Here is a 10,983-nt window from a genome sequence, read left to right as displayed (position 1 = left end):
AGGGAGCGCCCCCCCCTTTCACCTCTGATAAATCTGGGCTGCTCCCCTGGCAGGAATCACAGCGTCTCTCTCTCTCTCTCTCTCTGTTTGTGTGTGTGTGTTTGTGTGTCTTTGTGTGTGTGTGTATGTGCGTGTGTGTGTCTCTGTGTGTGTGTGTGTGGGGGGGGATTGCAAAACAAGCCTAGGGCAAAGGCCTGGCAGGCGGAGAGGGAAGGGGCGGGTTGTGTGTGCGTGTGTGGGGGGGTCGCGGTCTTGGCCCTTCCTGGCTGGGGGGGGGGTCAGCACCCTAAAGTGGCAAGCGGCTGAGACGCCCCCTCCCCTTGAAAGGAGTTGTGCAGGGGGGGGCGAGAGTGGGCTGGGAGCCCCGGGGGAGGGGGGAGGGGGGGAGGAGTCGGTGGCAGTCCCTGAGTAGCCCCTCCCCCGTGGATCTCCCCCCCTCCCTCGGAAAGGCCTCCCTCCCTCCTTCCCTCTCTCCTTCCTTCCCTCTCTCCTTCCCTCCTTCCTGCTCACCTGCCTCCCTTCCTCCTTCTTTCCTCCCCTCCTCCCTTCCTCACCTCCCTCCCTCCCTCCTTCCCTTTCTTCCTTCCCTCTCTCCTTTATTTCCTTCCTTGCTCCCTCCCTCACTCCCACGTTCCCTCCTTCTCCTCCTTCTATCTCCTTGCTTCTTTCCTTCTTCTTCCCTTCCTCCCTCTCCCCTTTCTCTCTCTCTTCCTTCCTTCCTTCCTTCCTTCCTTCCTTCCTTCCTTCCTTCCTTCCTTCTGCTTTCTTCTTTCCCTCCTTCCTTCCTTCTCCCCCTTCCTCCCTCCTTCCCCTCTCCCTATTTTTCCCCTCCCCACTCAGCCCTCCAGGTGGATGGAGCAGCCCAGATCCCTCAGAGCCCGGGCAGTTCACAGCCCATAGAGGAACACTTGTTGTGCATGTCTGTCTCTCTCTGTGTGTGTGTGTGTGTGTGTGTTTCTCTCTGTGTGTCCCTTCCGTCTGGCCCCTGCTGACTGCCTTTCTATCCTTCGAACAGACCCGTCACGATGTCGATGCGCTTCGCCTGTGCGGTGGCGACACTCTGCCTCCTGGTCCAGGCCGGCCGGGGCCCGTTGCCGCCCTTGAGTCGAGAGAAAGCCTCCATCTTCGCTGACTTGAGCCCCACGGAGCTCCGGGCCGTCCGGAAGTTCCTGATGAGCCGCCCCGAGCTGGGTCTCCAGCCCAGCAAGGGGGGCTCCCTGGCCAAGAACAGCCTCTTCCTGATCGAAATGCTGACCCCCAAGAAAAGCCAGGCCTTGTGCCACCTGGCCTCCGGCGTGCAGCCCCCCCGGCGACGGGCCCGAGCGGTGGTCTTCTTCGGCACCGGGCCCAGCCCCAACGTCACCGAGTACGTGGTGGGTCCGCTGCCCGTGCCCACCTTCTACCGCCCGACCGGCCAGCCGGTGGCCTTCTCCACCCGGCCCATGACTCAGCTGGAGTACAAGCTGCTCTACGACAAGTTGGTGGAGCTCCTGGCCCCCTTGAAGCAGCTGCTGACTGACGTCTCGGGCTTCGGCTTCGGGGACTGCGGCGACCGCTGCCTGACCTTCACCGACATCGCCCCGCGGGGCCTGGCCTCCGGGGAGCGGCGGACCTGGATCATGCTGCAGCGGGCCATCGAGGGCTTCTTCCTCCACCCGGTGGGCCTGGAAGTCCTCATCAACCACCGGGACCTGGACCCGGCCCGGTGGTCCATCGAGAAGGTGTGGTACAACGGGAGGTATTTCGGCACGCCGCAGGAGCTGGCGCAGGAGTACACGTGGGGCCAGGTGACCGCCGTCCGGCTGGTCCACCACCCGGAGGAGACCCTCTTCTCCAGCTTCGTGCCGCACGGGCAGTTCGGCACGGAGCCCCCGTCCCACGACCACGGCGCCAAGGTGTGCGAGCCGCAGGGGCGCCAGTACTCGGTGGACGGCAACCTGGTGAAGTACGCCGGCTGGAGCCTGGCTTTCCGGCTGCGCAGCTCCACCGGCTTGCAGCTCTTCGACGTGCGGTTCAACGGCGAGCGGGTGGCCTACGAGCTGAGCGTGCAGGAGGCCGTCGCCTTCTACGGCGGCAGCTCGCCCGCCGCCATGCAGACCAAGTACATTGACGTGGGCTGGGGCATGGGCAGCGTCACCCATGAACTGGCCCCGGGCATTGACTGTCCGGAGTCGGCCACCTTCCTGGATGCTTACCACCACTACGACGCCGACGGGCCGGTGCGCTACCCCCGGGCCGTCTGCATCTTTGAGCTACCCACCGGCGTGCCTCTGCGGCGCCACTTTGACAGCAACTTCCAGGGGGGGTCCACCTTCTACGCCGGGCTGGAGGGCCATGCCCTGGTAATCCGGGCCACCTCCACCGTGTACAACTATGACTACATTTGGGACTTTCTGCTCTTCCCGAACGGCGTCCTGGAGACCAAGGTCCATGCCACGGGCTACGTCCACGCCTCCTTCTACACGCCGGAGGGGCTCGCTTATGGCACCCGTCTCCACACCCACTTGCTGGGCAACATCCACACCCACCTGGTGCACTACAAGGTTGACCTGGATGTAGCAGGTGGGTTCGCTCAGCCGTGGGGGAGACCAACGGGGTGGTGGGGATTCTGCCCAGTCCGAATTTCCACTGTTGGGGCCAAACCCTTCGGGATAGAATAGAATAGAATAGAATAGAATAGAATAGAATAGAATAGAATAGAATAGAATAGAATAGAATAGAATAGAATAGAATAGAATAGAATAGAATAGAATGGAATGGAATGGAATGGAATGGAATGGAATGGAATGGAATGGAATGGAATAGAATGGAATGGAATGGAATGGAATGGAATGGAATGGAATGGAATGGAATGGAATAGAGCAGGGGTGTCAAACTCAATTTCATTGAGGGCCGCATCAGCATTGCGGTTGCCCTCAGGGAGCCAGGTGGGTATGGCCAGGGTGGGCGTGGCCTACTGGGTGGGCGTGGCCAGCTCTACATCGTTTGCATCAAGGGTGCCTATGGGGGCCTGGGCAGGAGTGAGACAGATCTGAGGGTCTCTGGCAGAAGGAGGGTCTCTGGGCCACGGCCAAGGCAGTGGGGGCCGTTCCCTCAATGTTTCCAGGATGGCTTCGCGGGCCGCATGAAACCACTTCGTGGGCCGGATCCGGCCCCCGGGCCTTGTGTTTGATATGTCTGGAATAGAGTTATACAATAGAATATGGAATGGAATGGAATGGAATGGAATGGAATGGAATGGAATGGAATGGAATGGAATGGAATAGAATAGAATTATAGAATTATAGAACAGAACAGAATATAGGAATAGAATAGAATAGAATAGAATTATAGAACAGAACAGAACAGAACATAGGAATAGAACAGAATAGAATAGAATAGAATAGAATAGAATAGAATAAGAAATAAATTAGAATAGAATAGAATAGAATAGAATAGAATAGAATAGAATAGAATAGAATAGAATAGAATAGAATAGAATAGAATAGAATAGAATAGAATAGAATTATAGAACAGAACAGAATATAGGAATAGAATAGAATAGAATAGAATAGAATAGAATAGAATAGAATAGAATAGAATAGAATAGAATAGAATAGAATAAGGAATGGAATGGAATGGAATAAAAGAATAGAATGAAATAGAATAGAATAGAATAGAATAGAATAGAATAGAATAGAATAGAATAGAATAGAATAGAATAGAATAGAATAGAATAGAATAGAATAGAATAGAATAGAATAGAATAGAATAGAATAGAAGAGATACAATAGAATAGAATGGAATGGAATGGAATGGAATAGAATAAAGAATTATACAATAGAATGGAAGAGAAGGGAAGAGAAGAGGAGAGGAGAGAAGATAGAATTAGACAATAGAATAGAACGGAACAGAACAAAATAGAATAGAATAGAATAAGCATGGAATAGAATAGAAAAGAATAGAATAGAAAAGAATAGAATAGAATAGAATAGAATAGAATAGAATAGAATAGAATAGAATAGAATAGAATAGAATAGAATCAGAGTTGGAAGGGACCTTGGAGGTCTTCCAGTCCAGCCCCCCGCTCAATCAGGAAACCCTACCCCATTTCGGACCAACGTCTGTCCAGTCTCTTCTTAAAAAACCTCCAGCGTTGGAGCATCCCCCTGCTTCCGGAGGCAGGCGGTTCCACCGGTTAATTGTCTTCTCACCGTCAGGCAGTTCCTCCTTAGTTCTCGGTTGCTTGGACGAGCGTCCACCCGTTGCTGCTTCTCCTGCCTTTCGGGCCCTTTTGGAGAACAGCTTGACTCCTTCTTCTTTGGGGGGCCGCCCCTGAGAGACTGGAAGGCTGCTATCCCATCCCATCCCCTACCCCCATCCCACAACCCCCCACCCCGGGTCCTTCTCTTCCTTAAACGGGACATCCCCAATACCTGTTCTCTTTGAGCCTCCGGTGTTCCCCGATCCTCTTTCGCTCCGAAAACCGACGTGGGACCGGATTTTTTTTTTAAGAAAAAACCCCCAAAACCGACATTCCGGCCTTTTTTCTGCCCCGTAGGGACGGCCAACAGCTTCGAGACGGTGGACATAGCCTTCGAGAACATCACCCTGCCCTGGGAGCCGGCCCACCGGTTGGTGCAACCGCGCCTGAAGCCGGAGCCTCGCCTGCGGGAACGCCAGGCCGCCTTCCCCATCGGCAAAACCCTGCCCCGCTACCTGCTCTTCTCCAACCCGGCCCGGAAGAACCGCTGGGAACACCGGCGCAGCTACCGGCTCCAGCTCAACTCCCACGCCGGCCTGGTCCTGCCCCGCAACTGGAAGGAGGAGAAGGGGGTCACCTGGAGCAGGTGAGCCCGGAGGGGGTGGGCTGGGAAGGGAGAGAGAGAGAGAGAGAGCCGGGAGGGATCCCTGGAGGTCTCCTAGTCCAGCCCCACCCTCCCCCGCCCGAGCATCTCGGACGAGCGACTGTCTCGTCTCCTCTGAAAAATCGCCCGGGATGGAGCGCAAGGAAAGAAAAAGGGAGAGAGAGAAAGGAAAGAAGAGAAGAGAAGAGAAGAGAAGAGAAGAGAAGAGAAGAGAAGAGAAGAGAAGAGAAGAGAAGAGAAGTAGAATAAGATAATAGAATAGAATAGAATAGAATAGAATAGAATAGAATAGAATAGAATAGAATAGAATAGAATAGAATAGAATAGAATAGAATAGAATAGAATAGAATAGAATAGAATAGAATAGAATAGAATAGAATAGAATAGAATAAGGAATGGAATGGAATGGAATGGAATGGAAGAATAGAATGAAATAGAATAGAAAAGAAAAGAAAATAATAGAATAGAATAGAACAGAACAGAATAGAATTACAGAATAGAATAGAATATAAAATAGAAATAGAATAATTATAGAATAGAAATAGAATAGATTATAGAATAGAATACACAATAGAATATAACAGAACAGAACAGAATAGAATAAGGAATGGAATGGAATAAAAGAATAGAATAGAATAGAATAGAATAGAATAGAATAGAATAGAATAGAATAGAATAGAATAGAATAGAATAGAATATACAATAGAAATAGAATAATCATAGAATAGAAATAGAATAGTTTATAGAATAGAATAGAATTATAGAATAGAATAGAATAGAATAGAATATAGAAATAGAATAGAATAGAATAGAATACACAATAGAATATACAATAAAATAGAATAGAATAGGAAATAGAAATAGAAATAGAATAGATTATAGAATAGAAATAATTGTATACAATACAGAATAGAACAAAATAGAAATAGAATAAAATAGACATAGAATAGAAATGGAATGGAATCGAATAGAAATAGAAGAGAAACAGAAATAGAATAGATTATAGAACAGAACAGAACAGGAGTAGAATACATTATAACATGGAACAGAACAGAAGCTGGAAGGGACCTCGGAGGTCTTCTAGTCCAGCCCGCCCCTCCCCCCCCCACTCGAGCAGGAGAACCTGACCCCGTCTCAGAACCAGCGACTGTCCACCCCACCTGGACCAGTCTTGGGAGACTGACGACCGGCCATTTCCTCCCTCCCCTCTCCCTCTCCCTCCCCTCCCCTTTGCCCTCCCCCCTTCCCCGGAGCAGGTACCACCTGGCGGTGACCCAGCACCGCGAGAACGAAGGGGTCAGCAGCAGCCTCTACATCCAGAACGACCCCTGGAACCCCAGCGTGAGCTTCGAGAATTTCTTGCGGAAAGACGAGAGCATCGACAAGCAGGTGGGGAGGACGGCGGCATCGGGTGTGTGTGTGGGTGCGGGTGTGGTTTGCGTAGGTGTGGGTTTTGTGTGTCTGCGCGGGCGCGTCTTCCTGACACCCCCCTCTTTGCTTCCCCGCAGGATCTGGTGGCCTGGGTGACGGTCGGCTTCCTCCACATCCCGCACTCGGAAGACATCCCCAACACCGCCACGCCAGGCAACGTGGTGGGCTTCCTGCTGCGGCCCTTCAACTTCTTTGACGAAGACCCCTCGGCCGCCTCCCGCCGGACGGTCATCGTCCGGCCCGGCCAGGTCGGGGAGCCGGTGCGAATCCAGCGCTGGACGCCAGCCAGCCCCGGCCAGTGCGTGAGCCGAGAGCCCTTCAGCTACAACGGCACCTACGGCCCAGTTTAGCTCAAGCCGGGGAGGGCGAACCTTCTGACCTTGTCACGGGGGAAAGGACGCCACCCGGCGATGCCCGCAACAGACAAACCGGGGAGGAACTGGGCCACGCTCTCCTCCGCCCTGTCCCAAATCCTTTCCCTTGACTGCCAGCAGGGGGCTTCCGGTCCGGCCTCGCCCGCGCCCCCTCCTGGCTCCTGACTGACACTGCAGCCAAGGATACAATTTTTGGGACGTGGCGAGGGGCAAGTTTCAGGACTCCGGGGGTGGGAAGGTGGTTTTTCCGGGTATTACCCTTCCCCTCCCTCCCATGGGCCACGTGAATCCACCGTCCGACCCAGCATGGGCCATTGTGAAAATAAACGAGATAAAGCGTCTTCCGGCAACTGATGCCGCCTCTGATCTTTTGCGCCTGGAAGGAGAACGAAGAGCCTGGTCTGGAAGGCTGGTTATTTCGAACGTTGAGCTCCCAAGACCCATGTGCCACCGAAGCGCCAATCAACGGCTCCTCCCTTCCCCATGGGCCCTGCCCCCTCACAACCACAAAACCCTCAGTGTCACTCTGCAACTCTCTGCCCCCTCTCCCCAAGCGCCAAAGCTGACTGGCAATTCAGCCCCCCAATTTGTGCTGCTCATTCGGCGCTTTTATTGCCCGTCGCAAAAGGAGATCTTGGGTCGTTGAGACCGTCATAAATACGAGTCAAGTTGCCAAGTGTCCGGATTTTACAGTCCGTGACCCCCCTGGGGATGCCAGAACGGTCATTTCCGTGTGGAAAGCTTTTTTTTTTTTAAGCACGGTTGCAATTGCGGTCCCTAAAGGAAGCATCGTAAACTGAGGACTAGCTGCCTCTCGGCCTGGGACGGTCAGCTCCTGGCATTCTCCCTCACCTGGGCCAGGTGACCCAAGACTACGTTTCGCCCCCCTCCGTCCCTCAGACATACAGGGGGGTCCTCAACTTACGGCCACGGATGAGCCCCCAATTTGTGTCGTTGAGGAGCAACCGGTCGAGTTTTGCCTTTCCTGCCACATTCATTAAATGAATCCCCACAGTCACCCGGTCGCTAAGTGAGCCTGGCTTCTTGCTTCATCCAAAGGTCGTAAAAAGGGGATAGCGCGGGGGGGCCCCCACTGCCCTCCCCGGGGACACTGCGACCATCATAAACGTGGGTCAGTTGTCCAGCCCATATCCCGTCATAAAGGTGTAAGGCTGAAGACGGTCCTCCATCCTTTTTTTTTGGCCCCCATTAAGTTCAAACGGTCGCTAAACGAACGGTCATAAGTTGAGGACCAGCTTGGCTGAATGGGTCCTTTTCAGCCGTCCACCCCAGAGGAACCAAATCCTGCAGCCCTGGCTAGACCGATGGGTTGTGTTGTCCTTTCCCGCCATGACAAGCCCCTCCGTGCTGGTAGTCCAAAGTGGGGAGGGGGATCCCTGGAATCGGTTGCCCCCCCAGATGCTTTGTTTCCCCCCCTTCCTCCCTGCCTGCAAGGAATACAGACAGGGAATCCTCGGCTTACGACAGCTCAGCCTAGCGACCGTTCAAACTTTACAACGGGTTTCTCGCCTTTACGACTGTTGCGGCACCCTCGCGGTCACGCGACCAAAATCCAGACGGTCTGGTACTTACGACGGCCACGGTGTCCCGGGGGTGGGGTCCCACGGTCCCCTTGGGTGAGAAGCCGGGCTCAATTCAACCCTGTTCCTAACTTAAGAACCGCTCCCCAACGGCGGTGCGGATGGTCGTAAAAGGGAGCACAACTCACCCGAACGGCCGTCTCGCTTAGAAACCTAAATTGGGTGTGGGGGGGCGGGGGGGACTCAGAACTTTGCAAGAACTTTGCTCTCCATAATAATAATAATAATAATAATAATAATAATAATAATAATAATAATAATAATAATAATAATAATAATAATAATTGGAAGGGACCTTGGAGGTCATCTAGTCCAACCCTCCTGCTCAGGCAGGAAACCCTAGACCATTTCAGGCAAATGGCTGTCCAGTCTCTTCTTAAAAAATTCCAGTGCTTTTTCCCTCTTGCGATTTTCACAAACCCGCCCACCCCCCCAGGCTGACCCACACACCCCCTCCAAAATATCCCCCCCAAAAAAATAACCAGACGAGACTTCGGGGAAAGGGACGCAGTCATCCACTCCAAATTTATTGTTGGGCATCCGTTGCTACTGCCGAGGACAGCATGCAGGGCGGGGTGGGAACGTCGCGTGCGTCGTTCGGAGGTGTGGGACAAGTCGGGAAGGGATGGGGGGGTGTCCGGAGACCTGCCCGGTGTGGGGGGGAGCATCGCCCCCCCTCCCTTGATGGAGGAAAGTCCCCCTCACCCGAGGGGGGGCAGGAGCGACCCGTGAGAAGTGGCGGGACGGACAAAAAGGGGATTGCGTGCCACGGCTTGCTCCTTTAATGGGTGGGTGGGGGCTGCTTACGCCACAGGGCACGGGGGGACCAGTGACCTCCCCCCTCCCCGTTGTCTGCCGTGTGCCCCCTGCACCCCATTTTCCCCCCCCTGTTTTGCAGCCATTTCCAGCAGAGGAAGAAGTGGCGAAGGAAAGCGGGGTGCACCTGTGTAGAGAGAACGCACCCCCGTACAGGGACGTGTAGTGTAGCAAGTGTAGTCTGCATGTGTGGGGAGGGGCGGGCTGTGGAGACAACCCGGATTCTAAGCTGGGGGTGTGTGTGACCCAGCAGTAAGTGACCCGCACCTGCCCATCCTCCGTCCTCGCGACCTCCGGGCCAGTCTCCGTTTTCTCGTACGACGTAGCGTGTCGCTACGAGCCCCCCAACACGCACCCCCTTACAGGGACGTCTAGTGTAGCAAGTGTAGTGTGTGGGGTGGGGCGGACTGTGGAGACAGCCCGGATTCTAATGGAGGGGGGAAAGTGACCCAGCAGTAAGTGATCCGCACCTGTCCGTCCTCCGTCCTGGGGGCTGATCTCCACTCTCCCGTACGACGTAGCGTGTCGCTACGAGCACCCCAACGTGCACCGCCCCCAAGATGGATGCGAGGGGCTTTGAGTTATTGCTTAGCTGGAGCCTCCGCCTCCCCCGCCCCACCCCGTGGAGAAATCGCTTTGGTGAAGCAATGGGGGGGGGATCATGAAAGACCTGGGGAGGGGGGCGTCTCTCGAAGTAAGGAAGGGGCTCCGTGCACCCTGTGTTGCTCACAAAGATCGCAGCTCCCCAGAGCAAGGCGGTGGGGGAGCTGCACACTGCTGGGCCAAGCTGCCCTCCTTGGGGGGGGTGTGGGGGTGTCCAGCTTGAGGTCCCTACAGGAGCTCCCCCTTTCTTCTCAGCCCCCTGGGGTGGTCAGAGGAGGAGGATACACCCCAACGTTCAGGGTCCCCAACGGTGCTCTGAACCTCGCGCTTGGCGTCCTGTCCCATCGTCCTCACGACGCCACAGTTCCCGCCACCCTCCCTGCCAGTCCCCTGGGACCGGCCTGCCCGTTAGGCCAGCTAACGTTGTGGGAGTTGGCTGTGCCAGGCAGCTAGCTGCCCCTGGCGGGAGGCCGCGAGGAACCCCCTGGCGATCTGGATCCAACCGTCTGCTCTCCGTCGCGCGGAGAGTCCCTTGTCTGTCCAGAGTCCATTAACTGCCGGGGTCCGAGCAGTGTCTGTGCAAATCCGGGGGCAAGTCCGGGTCCTCCGCGGCAGCCAGCTGTCCCGGGAGCGAAAGGCGGCGTGGGGCCACGTAGGGCGGCTCCATCAGCAGCACCACCTCGTCGCTGGACTCGGCGGCATCCAGGCGGGGAGGCGGGAAAAGGGGCATCTGAGGAGGGACGAGAAACCCTGAGCAGTCTGCGGGGGGGGGCCTTCAAAGGGGGAGGAAGGGGCAGCACCCAGAAAGGCAACCCCCGGCTCCACGTCCACCTGGGCCGTCCAACACGCTCGCCTTACGGCTTTGCGTCCCGCAGCAACAAGGCGGGGGTTCCGCTGGGTTTTTTGTTTGGGGAGCCCAGGCGTCGGGGTGCAGCAGATCGGAGGACAGGGCCCAGCCTACGAGGGGACACTCACCTGGGTCCGGGCGCAGAGGGCCTGGGCCAGGATGGGGGATAAAGGCAGCGGGTGTTCTCCCAAGGGGGGCTCGGCGTTCGGCGGAGGCTGCGGCGAGGAAAGGGCGCTGTAGGTGGGGGGTACCAGGACCGCTTGGCGCTGCAGCAGCTGCAGGATGGAGCCCACATCTGCAGTCAGGCGCTTCTCCAGCCTGGGGGGAACCGACAGAGGGGGGGTTGGGCGGTGAAGGCCCAGACAGACAACAAGGCATCTCTTCCACACGCCTTTGGGTGCATGTGTCCACCTGCCTCCACATCCATCCGTCTTAGGAAAACAGTCTGCGATGCCCTTGTGCAA

General features: G+C 55.3%; 2 protein-coding genes across 2 annotated transcripts in view; one reads left to right on the top strand and one right to left on the bottom strand.

The window, feature by feature from the left end:
* Positions 1 to 1,025: 1,025 nt before the first annotated feature.
* On the top strand, positions 1,026 to 6,628 carry AOC1 (amine oxidase copper containing 1; the record flags this gene model as incomplete). The annotated part of the gene is made up of 4 exons (XM_081346295.1): positions 1,026 to 2,562; positions 4,541 to 4,829; positions 6,104 to 6,236; positions 6,356 to 6,628. 4 exons carry the CDS (start codon positions 1,026 to 1,028, stop codon positions 6,626 to 6,628), a joined length of 2,232 nt encoding a protein of 743 aa, XP_081202421.1.
* Positions 6,629 to 10,222: 3,594 nt separating this feature from the next.
* Positions 10,223 to 10,983, bottom strand: part of KCNH2 (potassium voltage-gated channel subfamily H member 2) — a gene marked incomplete at both ends in the record, with an annotated part of 58,098 nt that continues 57,337 nt past the window's right edge. The window contains 2 exons of the mRNA XM_081344946.1: positions 10,223 to 10,402; positions 10,648 to 10,837. Of these exons, the coding sequence (XP_081201072.1) occupies positions 10,223 to 10,402; positions 10,648 to 10,837 (370 nt within the window). The remainder of the gene's footprint in view (positions 10,403 to 10,647; positions 10,838 to 10,983) is intronic.

Source organism: Vipera berus, assembly GCF_964194415.1.
Source record: "Vipera berus genome assembly, chromosome: Z".
Taxonomy (NCBI): Eukaryota; Metazoa; Chordata; class Lepidosauria; order Squamata; family Viperidae; genus Vipera; species Vipera berus.
Note: the sequence above shows the minus strand (reverse complement) of the source record. Positions and strands in the feature narration are given on the sequence as shown.